General features: G+C 42.5%; 1 protein-coding gene across 6 annotated transcripts in view; it reads right to left on the bottom strand.

The window, feature by feature from the left end:
- SULF1 (sulfatase 1) overlaps positions 1–17,023 on the bottom strand; it is a 169,299-nt gene that overhangs the window by 29,221 nt on the left and 123,055 nt on the right. For all 6 annotated transcript variants that reach the window (XM_034763061.1, XM_034763062.1, XM_034763064.1 and 3 more), the window contains one exon: positions 2,220–2,436. In XM_034763061.1, coding sequence (XP_034618952.1) covers positions 2,220–2,436 — 217 coding nt within the window. The remainder of the gene's footprint in view (positions 1–2,219; positions 2,437–17,023) is intronic.

The raw sequence follows: 17,023 nt of genomic DNA, 5'->3' as shown, positions 1-17,023 counted from the left end.
CCCCTGGGGATCTGCACTGGGACCAGTGTTCAATATTTTCATAAATGATCTGGAAAAAAGAGTGAACAGTGAGGTGGCAAAGTTTGCAGATGATACAAAATGACTCAAATTACCATATATACTCGTTCATTAGCCCGTTCGTTTATAAGCCGACCCCCCAAGATGGATAGGTAAAAATAGCAAAAACTGTATGACCCTTTCAGAAGCCGACCCTATATTTCAGGGGTTGGCAAACTTTGGCTCCTGGCCCATTAGGGTAAGCCGCTAGCAGGCCTGGACGTTTTGTTTACCTGGAGCGTTCACAGGCCCGGAGCCCCTCAGCTCCCAGTGTCCATGGTTTGCTGTTCCCAGCCAATGGGAGCTGCAGGAAGTGGAGCACCACTTTCCGCAGCTCCCATTGGCTGGGAACGGCGAACCACGGCCACAGGGAGCTGAGGGGCTCCATGCTTGCAGACGCTTCAGGTAAACAAAACGACAATGTATTAGATATTAAATTCAATGATTCCATAGAGTTTAAAATCATCACATTTTGGTGTAGACCCTTTTATAAGCCAACCCCCGCTCTTTTTACCAAAAATATTCGGCTTAATGAACGCGTATATACAGTAGTTAAATCCAAAGCTGATTGAGAAGAGTTACAAAGGGATCTCACAAAACTGGGTGATGGGGCAACAAAATGACCAACGAAATTCAGTGTTGATTAATGTAAAATAATGCACATTGGAAAACATAATTCCCAACTATACATACAAAATGATGGGTTCTAAATTAATTGTTACCGCTCAAGAAAGAGATCTTGGAGTCATTGTGGATAGTTCTCTGAAAACATCCACTCAATGTGCAGTAGCAGTCCAAAAAGCTTTTGGATGTTAGGAACCATTAGGAAAGGGATAGATAAGAAGACAGTAAATATCATAATGCCACTGTCTCAATTCATGGTACACCCACACCTGGAATACTGCAAGCATTTCTGGTCACTCCATCTTAAAAAAAGATACATTAGAATTGGAAAAGGTACAGAGAAGGGCAACAAAATATTATTAAGGGTATGGAACAGCTTCCATATGAGGAGAAATTAAAAAGACAGGGACGATTCAGCTTAGACAAGAGATGACTAAGGGGGGATATGATAGAGGTCTATAAAATCGTGAATGGTGTGGAGAAAGTGTTATTTATTCCTTCAAATAACACCAAGAACCAGTGGTCTCCCAATGAAATTAATAGACAGAAGGTTCAAAACAAACAAAAGCAAGTACTACTTCACACAACACACAGTTGCCCTGTGGAACTTGTTGCCGGGGGTGTTGTGAAGGCCAAAACTATAACTAAATTAAAAAAAGAATTAGGTAAGTCCATGGAGGATAGGTTCATCAATGGCTGTTAGCCAAGATGGTCAGAGATGCAACTCCATGCTCCAGGTGTTCCTAAGCCTCTGACTGCCAGATAGGACTGGATGACAGGGACCACTTGGTAATTGCCATGTTCTGTTCATGTCCTTTGAAGCATCTGGCATTTGCCATTGTTAGAAGACAGGATACGGGGCTAGATGGACAATTGATCTGATCCAGTATTGTCACTCTATATTCTCATATTAATTTACACCTATTTTTTAAAGTTGGTATGTTTTCTGTCTTTAACACAGAAAATTAAGCACTGGTATTTTAAAACTTGATGGCAGTGTCCCTTTACATCACACTCCACTAGAGGGCACTAGATTCTAACTCATTAAGTTACAAGCAGGCTGTTTTATTGGCACTTGAAAACTTCAGCTGAGTAGGCTTTCACTTTGACAGCAATCAGAATGCTTTAATGTTTGAGATGCAAAAAAACAAAAAACAAACAAAAAAAGCTTACTGCAAATATCTGAACATGTTAACGGAATATTAGTAATGAAAGAAAATGCTCCGCTGGCTACTATGTCTATAATAATTACCTAGATTGTGTAATTTACTCTGCAGGTTTTATCTCCAACCCATACAATAGGTGGCACCAAAACATCATCATTGCTACAAACTGGCCTAAATAACATTGATTATTGTGATAACAGCTTCTGGTAGCTTTTGATTTTTTTTAAAAGCAGTAATTACTCAAGTACCGACTACGAACTACATGTGCATTCATCATATATCCAGGTGAAAACAACTCCTTGCTGGTAAAACACCGCTCAATTAACCCAATGTCCCCTTTCCTGAGTATCTTAGAGCTCTGAGATCACCTACTTTGGGCACTGGGGTTTCTCATGAACTGTCTTTGATTTTTTCTCTGGGTCCTGCTGGTTCGGTAATCAGCATCTGCACAGATGCATTCTTTGTCTTTATTGCTGTATCCCTGGGAGTGTATGCTTCGCGTTCTCTTTCTGATGGTGAACATGTCGCTGGATCCCTTACACTTGTGAATTCGAAGCTTGCCAGAAGAATCCTCAATGCACTGCCACTTCTGTGAGAGGAAAAATAAAGATGATTTCCCAATGCAATTCCAAGCTCTGTCTATTTCGGATTCTTTTTGTAGCACATAACGGGCAATGCCTTTGAAGGCTAAACAATTCTATAAATGAAGATTTGAGGAGGAAAACATTGTAAGGATTAAGTTCACTCACATTCTCTCGTCCTAGGCAAACATGAACTTGAATGAAATCACTGGAAATCTGCATAAAAAAATACAACCCAGCCAAAAAAGATATATAAATCAAGGGAATCTAGACTAAACACATCTTTGAAAAGAGCAAGTAAAAAGCCTTAATTTACTGAGCCACAGAGTACAGCTGCCAGGGCTGTTTTCACCAACCCTCCCTCCCCCCTTTTTTCTTTGAAAATACAAACTTTGTTTCTTTGTTCTGTGACTTGGAGTTTCTAACATGAATCAGGGAAAAATGTAGAGGGAGAAAGAGATGAGATCAGGTCAATTAGAGGGTTCCATGAAAAAGGGACAAATTCTGATTTGATTTATGTCAATGCATGAAACTATTAACTCACTCCCTTAACAGAGGCCAGTGTCACGACCCGCATCCTTTAGTGTATCCACTCAAAATCCTGCAGTCACAGGACACAAACATTGCTGTCTCCACATGTTTTATGTGCAAGGACAGAGGAAAAAGCAAGTGTATTACACCCCCAGTCATGCTCTAATAGACCACACCATAGGTGCAGCCAGTATGCCAAACATGTGCAGAATAGGTCATATACAGCCTGTTGGAGAAGGGAGGGGAAGACCCTTGGGGTAGACAGAGTGTGAGCATGGACGTTCTCATCTGGATGCCTCTGCCTTGCTGTTTATACCAGCCTTGAGGGGGAAAGCAATTTGGTTTGGAAGGGAATTGCTGAGACAAGCTTTGCACATGTTGTGAGTATCATAGTGAAGAAGAAGGAATTAGAGAAAGCAGAATTCCTTACAACTGGTCTGCACAATGTCTGTCTGGTTCTAGTGCCAACAGCCCCGAATCCAAGTGGAAGATTCCACCTGGATTTTTGCACAGGGTTCCACTGTTTTCTCATTTGGATATTAGAAAGCAGTTGGGCTTTTACTTCCTTTACACACCATATAAGTCTTAAAATGCCATAATCAGGAAAGATATTTAAAACTCTTAGCCCACTTCTTTCAGGAGACACACAACTACACTGCCACAGGTTGCCTTATTTTAATCATCTTACCATGGTAAATTTTTAATCATGTACCATTTGCTTAAAACTGTGGCCAAGGGACTGAGAGCTGCCCTGCTATGGACTGGCAGTGCTCTGGACACAGTCAATGGCAAAGTGAATTTATGGAAACAATCTATATCAATATAATCCCCTTTATGTCAATATAACTGAAGCTACACTAGGGTCTTGCACTGATTTAACAATATCTGTTTCTAAACTGACAGAGTTAAATCAGTACAAACTGTGTGTAGGCAGGCTCTTCAGTCAAAATGTTCACAAGCTTTAGTACCTAATGTTAAATACCTAAATGCATAGTGAGGTACCTAAATAAAATCGGCCTGATTTTCAGAGCTGCTGAACATCTTTAGCATCTTAAAAACAAAAAAATGAAACAGACCACTTCAGTTAGGTTCTTTGATAGGCATTTGAGTGTTTAATTCAGTGTGTGAAAATTGTGGCCTTAATACATCTCTACCAGAAACATGGGAACAATACTGTGAGGATTGATTAGCAGAATCTTATACAGAGCTTCCAACATGTTATGATTACTACTAATACATACTCTTGAATCCTTGCATACTTCATACACTGCATTAACATTAAAGTTATTTTCTGCTTGTTTTGTAATGCCTGAACTTCTCCGCCAACAGTGGTCCTCCATGTGTTTCTAAGAGTCCTGGCGATTCCCTCAGAAAGATGTATTCTTAGTGGGAACTATCCTTCTGGCAAAATGAGAGCTGGATGCAGTTCCTCCTGGAATCCTTCAGCCCCACTCCCACAGCAGAGCCACCCAAATTTTTTCCTTCCATCAAATAATGGCTGCTCTGCTCTTTTTCTGAGGTGTTCTCATGGTGGGTGAAGGAAATAGCTTGAAAGTGAAACACCTGACTAGTATCATATTGTGACACTGCTGTGGTCAGGACACAACTAAAACAACTCCTGAAATGAACTTCATATATGTCCCAGAAAAACAACAGCCATACAGTTTACAGCAATGTAAAAGAGAAAAAAGAAGTTAAATCAAATATTCTTTAATACGCTATATATAACCATAGCCAACTTTGCTAATAAAAGCTCAATGCCTGAAGTCACTTGCAGCTTAGTTTAATAACGGCAGCACATCTTTATTCACTTATGTTTTCAAATACTGATTATGAATCACAGCACTGGGACAGCTCATTCCAGCTTTATGTGTCATGAGATGAGCTAATGATCCTACGTCCAATAAGAAAATCATCTCTTCTATATATTTACCTTACTTTGACCGATCCAGTTACAGTAAGTTATATCTGAAAGAGAAAAAGCCTGTACATATTTCCTTGTCTTCTAAAACATTACAATTGTGTGGACACTTTCATAGAAATCCCTACTGAGAGGGGTTTACAAGAGCCGTAATCATTTGCATTTACATCTCAAGGTTAACTTCTAAACGGTTCCTATGACAGTAGAAGAGTGTGGCCATCATTATAGATATTTACAGGATTGCACCAGAGGAGTTTTTGTATCTATTCAATATAAACACACATTAAAAAACACAGCTCTATTTTTTAATACTATTTAAAAATGTAGTACTCTTTAAAAATTCTGAGTAATTATTTGTTTCCCCCTAAGGTCAAATATAGCAGCAGCTGTAATTCTTACTTCCTCCATTGGAGGTTGTTTCAATGCTCTAGTAAGTCTTTTCCACCTCTTAATAGGATCTAATTTTTTTTAAACTGCCTATGCATGGATTTAATTGATAAATACTCTTGGATGAAATATGTATGAAATGTATTTCATAGCTTCCCTTGAATGGTTTTGTTCATAAAAAGGTTATCTAAGTGTGAAATAGTTTAGAATTTTACAATGGAATTTTCTTACTATCAGTGATTCCAAATCCATGACAGAATAGTTATGAACTGACCATATGTTATAGTCTAGAAAACTATAATGGTCTCTTCTGGTCTTAAGATCTATACAATGCATGAATGAGCAGAAAAAGAAAGCTATGATCAATGTATTGCCTTCAGTCCTCTACCTTTCCCCCAACTGAACACCATGATGTCCGTTTCCCTGGCTTCACAACCTCAAACTAGGTCTCTGGATCCCCAATCTCTCCATCAAGGTTACATCAAAGACAAAATGTTGGCACATGCACAAATGAAACATTCATTTGATAACCTTAAAGTTGTATATGTTTTCTTATTTTTCCATGTTTATTTCCTTCTCTCTTTCTCATTCTTTTAATTTAATGCTTTTCTATTCCCCCTTACAGCTTTCTTTTCTCTTCCTCAACTACAGTTCTCTACTTTTTTCATTCTCTTCTCCCTTCATTTATTCCTCATCTCACCTACCCTTCTCTGATCTCTTTCCTACTTTCACCCATCTTTACTCCTTTCATATTTTCCCCTCTTTCTAGTTTCCCCCCTGCCCTTCAACTTAACCACTGAAGTGAATGCAGAGGAGAAAGTGATATTCTACACCATCCCACAATGGATGGAGTCCTGAGACTTTATGGAGTCTTTAAACACAGGACACATCTTCAGATACATCAATTTCAAGGGAGCAATGCCCATTTACATCAGCTAGGAAACTGACCCATACTCTCTACATGGAGCTGAGATGCCTTGGTTTACAATTGTGTGTTGCTGGTGCCTCTGCAGAGCTGTCTCCTCCACATGGCTAGAAGATGCAGTGGCAACTTAGCGCCGAATTTTGCTAATAAGCAGCAGTCACTTGGCTCTGCTCAGGAGCTGAAATTCAGCTGCATGACAACAGATGCACAGGCCTCAGTGGGAACGCTGGTGCTGGCGTTACAGTTAAAGAGCAATAAAAAAAACTGAGCATTAAATCTTGTCCTCAGATGACTTCACTAGCAGTTATAAGTTTGCATTTGAGGGCAAAATTGGTCCCTGATTCGGTAAATTGAAAGGCATAGGGGACCAGATGCACTAACTAAAAAGCGGCTGTAAGTACATGATTCTTTAACTTTATATTAGTGCTGGCCTAGTTCCAATCTTAACTTACACCCTCTGTTAACAAGACAGACAACTGTGAATGAATTAACAACAGTGTTTGTTCCTGGGCTTTGAATTTCCAAATTCTTATTGGTCTGTACCACAACCTCAACATTAAGTTATATGTCTTTATTCAATATAATTCAGGCACAAAATATATATAGACACTCAGGCTGAGTCACTGTGGTTTACTGCACAATAAATACCCCACTTAAGAAGTATTTAAAATGAACATTGTTTACCTAATCGACCGTGACAGCTCTGAGGGAGTTGCTGCAGCCTATCACATAGGGAGGAAATTAGACAATTTGTGAAAGGTGTCTTAGCAGTAGGCATGCTCAGAGTTTTATGAAAGGCAATTACTGCACATTTGCACTAGACACTTTAATGTTAAATATATAGTCAAGTTTTATAACCAAGCTATAAACCCTTGAAAAACAGGCAACCGGAACTATAACACAGCTACAATGCTTTTACAGGTGCTGTCCAATTTCTGTAATGTTCCCTTTAATAAGCAACTTTGAATATCGCTTTCAGGCTGGAGGTATTCAAGTAAGGGGCAGGAAAGAGTGCATTTGAAAGCAACTTTAAGATCACACTCCCTTCATCTTCCTCTTATACATGGATGATTTAGTATTGATGATGATTAATATAAAATGATATGGGTAGAAATATTGTAGTGAACTATAGATGTGTATCCCTTTTCTCTTCTGGACAGACTCAGAAGTGGTTTTATCTCACAGGTGCTATAGTACTAATAGCTAAGGGAGTTTTTATTTTAGCTCAAGTGGTGACCAATTGTGCTACTGGAGTAAGAAGATCTGAGCTCCATTTCAGCTTTCACCATGAAATTCCAAGTGGTCATGGTGTGCAGAGTACTGCCAACTGTACTGTACTTAGCTGGCAATAATATATAGTACAAACCAGCCGCGTTTTAGTCTGCTGAACTGAACTAGAACACTGAAAAATCAGGTTCAGCAGATATTGTAAATTCTTAGGGGTAGGACCCACCTCTTCCTATGAATTTCCATAATGGAAACAAGGACTCTGATCTTCACTGAGGTGTCTGGGCACGACTGGTATACAAATATTAATTTGCATTGTGATGTTTTGCCACTATACAAATATTGCACACAAGGAGAAAATGGGTGCAACTGTCCCCAAGACATCCTGTGTCAATAGAGCACAGGGAAGACAAATTTGGGATTGCCAATCTTACGGACAAAGCTTCCCAGTTTCCTACATTACTAGTTAGAATGGTATCACTGTTAGACACTAACTTATAAAGTTAAAATTCACCTGGTTGCCTATTATAGATCATATAGTAAATCAGATCACTCACAGTTCTGAAGCCCACTGACTCAGGAACATTGAAATACAGTAACCTATAATACTAATGTTGCAAATTTCTTCTGTTGATCTGTATCACACCTTGAGTGTTCATAACGGTGTGGAAATTCACTTATTTTGTATTTCTTAAATATTATTTATTGTAGGCTAAAAAGAAATCAACAGATTTTAAATAATTTTTAAACTTGTTTTTTTATCTTACATTTATGAATACTCTCTAAGAAATGAGTGTCAGATCTGTTCTTTTATTAAAAATATTTTCCCTCCATCATATATGTGCGTCCTGATTTATTATTGTAGGGTTGCTCACAAGTGACAGGCTACAGGCCCTGATATTTTTATTTACTTTGATGGGGGGCAGAAGTATTGAAGCAGTGAATTGACGGGGGGGAAAAACCCTACAGAAATAACATGACCTGAAATTTGCAAACAGTTATGTGATGAAAAGGTGGGTAAATTTTAGGCTAGCAAACCTTGACAGTGTCAGTTAGAAAATGGAAAGAAGGGAAAAAAAGCCCTGGAAGTTTTCAGGAAACTGTTAAATTACACACTGGATTTACTGGATAGACTGACATGCAACTTTGTATTTAAGACACTTTAAAATATGATTCGCAGAAGACTTAGGGACATTTAAAATTGTACAATAAAAATGATCCACTATTTATCACAGCAAAGTATACAAGAAATGCATGGATGGTATTGTTCAAAAAGTTGAACTTCAATCCATTTTTAACACCAAAAAAGGGTAACTATTTGAGAAAACTTAGCTTCCAAAATATAGAGTTAAAGAATAGATATTCTACGGTCAGGCTGGATAGATGAGGAAATCACATTTATTTGCCAGTTTTTCCATTAAGGATATTTACTTTCCCACTGACAGTTTAAAGCTTACTTTAATTTGGAAGAAAGTCAATAGTGGAAGCATATGCACTTAGGTCGCATGTTGAGTGTTAATGGACATCAAATAACATACGTCACCTAAGTAACCATCTCTACTGGATCTTCTACATATTCTTGCCAGCACTTAAGACTCAACATCATCAGTAAGACTCTTCTCTGATCTTCTATCAAATGTGTGCTGAATAACCTAAAAGGAATGCTTCAAGATCAGGCTTAAAGCCAAATCTTCCCACAGATGCACCTAAATAGCACCCACTGACATGCAGAGATAGAATTTGCCCATTAAGTTATAATAGCAATGCCAATAATAATGATATTCCTAATGGGTCAAAGGATTCTTAAGACTTAAAGCCACACTAGACTTTGGGGTCAAACACATCCAACAGAAGGTTGAATTTAGACCACAATGTATTGGACATGCAAGAGTCCTTGGAAAGGAGGAGGACCACAATTGCTGGAACTATGGAAAAAGCATAAAGCTAAATTCATGCATAATCTATGTTTTTTTGCCCTAGAATATATAAATCCTGAATTGATGTGGTAAACAGAATAAATTCAGATTCAGAAAGGTGACATTCATTCTGATAGTGTGGTATTAGGGGTTGCTGATAAACTGCATAACATAAATAAGCCAGAGATACAGTTTCTTTGAAGGGCAACATCGAAGGCAAGAAAGGTGATATTACTGAAATGTAAGTATTCCCTGACATGGACAAAAATAAAGGTGTGCACTTAATTAGAAGGAATTGTCAAATGTGGAAAAACTGCATTCTGTTTAAATGAAAAGCTACGTATCTATTGTTAAAATATGCTATTTTTTCATGATTTGAAGGATTATCTCTAATGGCTGATATGGTTGTAGTAGCAGAAGGAAGCCACCACATACTAAGACCAGTGGTTACCATTTTAGATAGCCACTAATCCAAAATCTGACCTGTGTAAGGATGAATCAGGAAAATATGCCTGGATTTGTGCACAAATCAGAGCCAGACTGTGTATTCATCAGATTCCTAATTTTAACCCTGTAATTGCCACTAACATATTTGTATCTCTCTTTTGAGCAAAAAGAAATTAAAGCAACATTGACAAAATAAGATGATTACGCAGTAAACCAAACTGGCAACAGTTACTGGTATCTATTTTTAGTAACTTATTTCAAAAATTATTTTTTAGAGCAGACAGAACATGGATCACTTATTTGGAGAATGACAAGCCAAGACAGCAGGCACTATTCATCATCAATGCCTTATTATTGCTGGAATTGTTGGGAAGTTGCACTGAAATCAATAGGTTAGTGAGTGATGTTATTATGCTCTATTATAATTTTAGCTGAGTTTTAGTGGGTGCCTGGGATCTAGCCGTCATTTCTGGCTAGCCATCTGACACTTCTATTGAGCTTTTACCGGCTTATGTGTTTTTATTCATACTCTGCAGCTGGCCATAAAGTTGACCTTTACAAATGTATGGTCTGAGGGATATTTATTTTATGAGAACATAGATACTTGAGCCAAACCAGACTACACCTAACAAGCTACATTCTAATTTCCTCTACAATATTATCTGTAGGTTGATTGATGGCAGCAGTCCTTTTAGCATTACAAACAGACAAGTCTTTGATTTGATATTGATATGATAACATGAAGCAAAATAAAATGAAATTCTGTCATTTGAAAGCCTAATGTAAAAGTATACATGAGGTATACATAAAATGCATGTATAGACAACATAAAATGCTTTTTGGTTTAAGGCCAGAAGAGTCTTAGAAACTTACTACAAAACTCATGTCTGGATTCAGCGGCATCTCTCTAGTGACTATCAACGAAGACTTGTATGACTATGAAAATGTTCTAGCTTACCCTAACTTAATTTCATTATACAGGCCTTAAGCCCATTTTATAAACCAGAACCAAACCTGCAATATTACTTTAGGGCAGTTCCAACCTATAAATACTCAAGAGAAAATACAACATTTTGCATCTCCCAATGACAGGTGTGTTATAAAGGAATACAGTCAAAGCTGCTGAATGATGGCTAGGGCTATCATTTTGTCACAGAGGTCACCGTGATTCCAGAGACCTCCATGACTTGAGCCCCCAGCTCCTGGTGGCAAAGAACTGTGGGGGCTGATCTCCCAGTTGCAGCGGGGGACGGGGGTGCCCTGGAGCTCCCAGCTGCAACGGGCAACAGGGGTGCTCCACAGCTCCTGACTGCGGCGGGAGCCCCAGAGCATGGAACCACTGTAGGCGGTGAGGAGACCCCAAGCTCCTGGCTGCTGCGGGCAGTGCAGCCCCCGTGAATTCCTAGCCGCCGCGGGTGGTGGGGGTGCTCCGCAGCTCCCAGCCACCATGGGCCACTGGGGTGCCCCAGAGCTCCAAGCCACTGCGGACAGTGGGGAGACCCTACAGCTCCGAGCCAAGCCCCCCTGGGTGGTGTGAGGACCCCGCAGCTCTCCATTTTGTCATGTATATTTTTAATAAAAGTCACGGACAGTTCATTTTAACTGGCAGCAGATTGACACTTTACAAGTGCAGGATTCTTGCAAGTTTCAATCCTCTGCTGTCCACAAGACCAGAGCTGGAAGGTAGTGTGTTGCAGATGGTAGAAGATGTAGGCCCATAAAATAAACAAGCCCAGTGCTGGGTTTGGTGTTGTTGGGTCACCCAACACAGGAGTTGGAACTCAAACATCACAATCCTCACTTTGGAGTGTGTGGCAGGGCAGGGATGAAACCCCTTGAATGCCCTGCTAAAATGCTGGTGAAGCCCTGCTTTCGGGCAGAGAGGCCAGGGGCAGAGGCTCAAAGCAGCCAGCAGGGAGCCCAGCTGTGGGCCCTAACGAGGGTTGGCTCGCTGCAATAGATTGAGCTAAGCAGCGACAGCTGGGCTGAAGGCTGGGAGGGCTATAAAAGCCCTGAACAAAACTCAGTGAGGAGGCTAGCCTGGGAAGGGACAGGAGTCTACAGCTCTGTCTCCTCACCACAGGAAGGGAGCCTCAAGGGCCAAGGGACCCTGGAACAGGTTAGAGAGGGGATAACTGTTGGGGAATAAAGGGGACTGCACGGTGGCACTGTAAAATAAAGCACAGGGTGAAACACCAGAAGAAGGCGTGAGAACTCTTATTTTACCAGCCTAAGCCCAGGGCACCGGGCGAGAAGGCAGAAACCTGTGCGGACCCTGTGACACTGGGGGCTTGTCCGGGACCTCCTAGCCATTGCTGTTTGTGGCTGCCAGCATGGAGGAGACCCTAATGTGGCTGGTGAACACAGTGCAGGAAATGCAACAGTCCCAACAGATGGAGCAGCAGGCCCTGATGACATGGCAGGCAGACCAACAGAGGGCACTCCAGGAGTTCATCCGGGAGCAGTCGACGGCACAACAACAGATCCTCCAGAAAATGGTGGGTCCGCCAGCGGGGGATGGTACCAGGAACGCCAGGGTGGGGGCTCTGGAAGATGGGCCCTGCAGATGACCCCGATGCGTTTCTAGGGACTTTTAAACGGGTGGCTACGGCAGCCGGCTGGGAGAGGGAGACCTGGGCCCTGTGGTTAGCTCTGTATCTGGGAGGAGACGCCCAGGCCGCATTTACGGCTTTGGGTGATGCCCAAGCCAGGGACTACGATGCAGTAAAGGCCACGATACTGGACGGCATGGGACTCTCAACAGAGAGAGATTGCCAGCAGTTCCGGGTGGCCCGCTGGACGGAGGGTCTGCAGCCCAGGGCGTTCGTCCAGAAATTGATGGATTGGGCCATCTGCTGGCTGAGGCCTACTGCCCAGACGATGGAAGAGGTCATGGACCAGCTGATCTTAGAACAGTTCCTCTTGGGGCTACCGGACCTGGTATGGGTCCGAAGACATCAGTCAGCCCACGTGGCCGATGCGGTCCGGTTAACGAAGGAATATGTGGAAGCTGTGGGGCCCCAGCGGGTGATGAAACCGGACAAAGGAGTAGGACCGGGGAAAAGCCCGCAGGACACTACACCCGAGAGGGGGCTGGACCCGGGGCCCACCTGCAACAGAGAAGTGACATGTTGGCAGTGTGGATGCCCAGGCCATAAAAAGCGGGATTGCCCACAGATGGAATGTGGGCTGGCTGACTTTTGTGAGTGGATGGGGGGGATGGAGGAAGGCAGGGAAACACCCCCGGGAGGGGGTGATGGACTCCGCCTCTACCCGCTTGCTGATGCGGAAGGGTCTGGTGAGGCCCCACTGGGTGATTCCAGGGGCAAAGGTGGCCCTACGGTGCATCCATGGGGACACCTGGGGCTACCTGTTGGCTCGGGTGCCTATGGAGGTGCAGGGGCGCTTTCGGTGGCAGCGGGTAGGGGTAGTATAGAAATTACCATACCCAGTCCTATTGGGAGGTGACTGGGGACCCCTGTCAGGCAAAACCCGGAGTCGGGGTGGGGAGCCTGAGGTGGGGGCCACCGAGCACCCAAGGGAAGGGGTAAAGGGGAGTAAGGGGACGCCCGAACCCCCAAAGGTGAAAGAACCTCCTCGCCCGGAGACGGGGGAGCAAGAGGCGGCTAACAAGAAAACTCCTAGACAACAAGGCCAAGAACTTGTAGAGTGCTGGTTATGTGGCAATAAAGGACCGTCGGGGGAGGGGTGCCAGGAGTGTAGCCCTCGGGGATCCGAGGAAGGCCAGGACCAAGGGGCCAGGGAAAAGAGCCCAGAGGTAGGGTATGTATACCACCAGCTGCGGGTGGAAGAAGAATGCGGACTCTGTCGGGCCTAGGGGCATAGAGGGGAGGCCCGTCACTTCGTGGATGTGGGGGGAGGGCTGGTAACCCTGGAAAGGGTCTGTCAGAACCCACAGTGGGGGTGCAGGAGCTCCCGCCGGGGGGGCAGATTTATCTGGCCGAGGAGGGGCAGGGACAGATGGAGCCTGGTGGCTTCTTGAAGGGGGGAGATGTGTGGCAGGGCAGGGGTGAAACCCCTTGAATGCCCTGCTAAAATGCTGGCTAAGCCCTGCGTTCTGGCAGAGAGGCCGGAGCAGAGGCTCAAAGCAGCCAGCAGGGAGCCCAGCTGCGGGCCCTAACGAGGGCTGGCTCGTTCCAATAGACTGAGCTAAGCAGCAACAGCTGGGCTGAAGGCTGGGAGGGCTATAAAAGCCCTGAACAAAACTCAGTGAGAAGGCTAGCCTGGGAGGGGACAGGAGGCTACAGCTCTATCTCCTCACCACAGGAAGGGAGCCTCAAGGGCCAAGGGACCCTGGAATGGGTTAGAGAGGGGATAACTGTTGGGGGATAAAGGGGACTGCATGGTGGCACTGTAAAATAAAGCACAAGGGTGAAACACCAGAAGAAGGCGTGAGAAATCTTATTTTACCAGCCTAAGCACAGGGCACCGGGTGAGAAGGTAGAAACCTGTGCGGATCCTGTGACAGAGAGGCTGAATTTTTGTGTGTCAGGAGGAGATTTAAATATAAAATTGTATCTCTGTGAAATTTTAGACTTGGAGAGTGCATGTTTAATAGTGGATCGGATACTGAATTTAACAGTGGATTTGATAGTACAGTGGAGACAGGTGTGACATCAGTTAATGGTATCCTGGTGGACAATTTAAATCCCATGGGTCAAATTAGCTCTGGGGGTAAAATTTATTGGTGAAGTGCCATAAGTTACAAGGGAGACAGAATAAAGTGTAAATGATGCAGTATTTAAACTTGTACTCATTTGGTAGGTGTCCAAAGGAAGATGATGGGAAGACCCTATTAATTGATTTCAGTTGAAATTACATAGGTGGATCTGAGGGCAGAATACGTGCTGTGGGGTTAAAATAAAGTTAATCTAGGGAGAGGTTTGTTCAGGCAACAGTTAACCTTTAATTTGGTATTGATGATGTAAGGTTTTTTATTATACAATTGTAATATTTTAATATTCTGTCATAGATCTGTACTGTTATTGCATTACATAACTATGACTGAAAGTAAATTTTTATGCACCAATGTATGTGTCAGATATTTCCAATTTTAAATGCAAACACTAGTGGATGGTGTTTTATATATAAATACTCTCTCAATTACTGGAGCTAGCAAACAGGGGAGTTCTGAAAGGGAGATGTACAGGTGAAGAAAGAGAAACTACATGACCCTTAGCGTGAGTTTGAAGTCTGTTGGCTTGTTTAGTGTATGCTTGCCTTATTAAAGTTTATAGTGTGGTCTGTTTTGCGGGCTGTGTGATGACCAAGCAGCCTGGTAGGCGAGGCAGAGACCTAACTAATGAGGCTATAGCCTGCTCTTCACTGACCCCTGATCCCTTCAGGATCCCTCGATAAGGGGGCAGGGCTAACTCAGGGAGAACAGGGGTTTAAAGAGCCAGCTCCTAAGCTACCCGAAGAGCTAGTGAAGAGGGGAGTATTGTGATGGAGTTTAGAGACTGAGTGTAAGAGGCAGTTACACCTAACAAATATACTCTAATCTTAGCCCAATAATCTCCCCCACCCCCAAAAACCCAAAACCCTCCAATCACCCCGCAAAGCAAAAATAATTTAGGCAGAGGTCCAACAGCAGAGCAGGGGCTATCCAGTTTATTGCACTCAATGCAACATGTACTGCCTTGAGGGCAGGTAGCATATGTGTGCATATATGGCCCTCAGAGATTGAGTATGGGCTCTTAAGGCCAGAGTTGCTGAACTGGATTAGCTAAGGAAGACAGAGGACACTGTCAGGGACACAGGAAAGCAGTGCCACCCCCAGTCTAATAGCCTTTATGCTGTTGAGGAGTATGAAAGTCTCAGGGAAGGAGCACATCAAGCTGGAGCAGAGGGAAAAGATTTCATAGTTGAGACCCTCCTTCCAGATGATGTCATGGTACCCTCACACTGATGATGCCTCTCTGGGAGAGGGGACCCCAGTTATTAGGAAGAGACAGGTAATAGAAATGTGAGATTTGATTATTAAAAATATAAATAAGTTTGTGATGACCAGGAGAACTGCATGATGAATTGCCTACCGGGTGCAAAAGTTGTGGACTTCTCAAGACATCTAGATAGACGTATGTGCAATTCTGGGAAGAAGCTGGTGGTTGTGGTACATGTAGGTACCAATGACACAGGAAAGGTAGAAGAGAGGTCCTGGAGGCCAAATGTAGGTTCCCATATAAGAGACTAAAATTCAGAACCTCCATGGTAGCATTCTCTAAAATGTTTCCAGTTCCACGCACAAGACCAGTTAGACAAGCAGAATTGCAGAGTCTCAACACATTGATGAGACAATGGTGTTGGGAGGAGGGATTTAGGTTTATTAGGAACTGGGGAACCTATATAGGAAGGATGGACTTCACCTAAACTAAAATGGAATCAGAATGCTGGTATATAAAATTAAAAAATTCACAGAGGAGTTTTTAAACTAAGGGCTGGAGGAAAGACAACAGGTATGGAGGAGCACACAGTTCAGACACATCCTCTAGGGAAGCATTTATTAGATGGGATACTCTATAGCCTAATAAAGAGGAGAGACTAGAAGTTGATAAACTACAGGTAAAAATGGAAGAGAAACTGTCAAACAAAAAAGAATCCCATTCAATTACATCACATGAAGGCTATCAATATTGAAATTTTTTTTATAAGTGCTTGTATACAAATGCTAGAAATCTAAATGCTAAGATGGGTGAACTTGAGTGTCTGGTATTAAATGAGGTTATTGATATAATAGGCTTCACAGAAACTTGATGAGAATCAATGGGACACAGTAATACCAGAGTAGAAAATATACAGGAATGACAGAATAGGTCACTGGGAGGAGTGGCACTATATATGAAAGAAAGCATAGCATCAAATAAAGTAAAAATCTTAAATGAATCAAACTGTACTGTAGAATCTCTGTGGATAGAAATTCTGTGCTTGAACAATAAAAGTATAGCAGTAGGAATATATTATCCATACTCATCAAGATGGTGATGGTGACTGTGAAATGCTCAGGGAGATTAGAGAGGCTACAAAAACAGAAAATCCAATAATAATGGGGGATTTCAACTATCCCCATACTGACTGGGTATATGTCACCTCAGGACAGGATGCAGGTATAACATCTAGACACTAAGTGACTGCTTCTTGGAGCAGCTAGTCCTGGAACCCACAAGGGGAGATGCGATTTTTGATTTAATTCTGAATGGAGCACAGGATCTGATGAAAGAGGT

Source organism: Trachemys scripta, chromosome 2 (genome assembly GCF_013100865.1).
Source record: "Trachemys scripta elegans isolate TJP31775 chromosome 2, CAS_Tse_1.0, whole genome shotgun sequence".
Lineage (NCBI taxonomy): Eukaryota > Metazoa > Chordata > Testudines > Emydidae > Trachemys > Trachemys scripta.
Note: the sequence above shows the minus strand (reverse complement) of the source record. Positions and strands in the feature narration are given on the sequence as shown.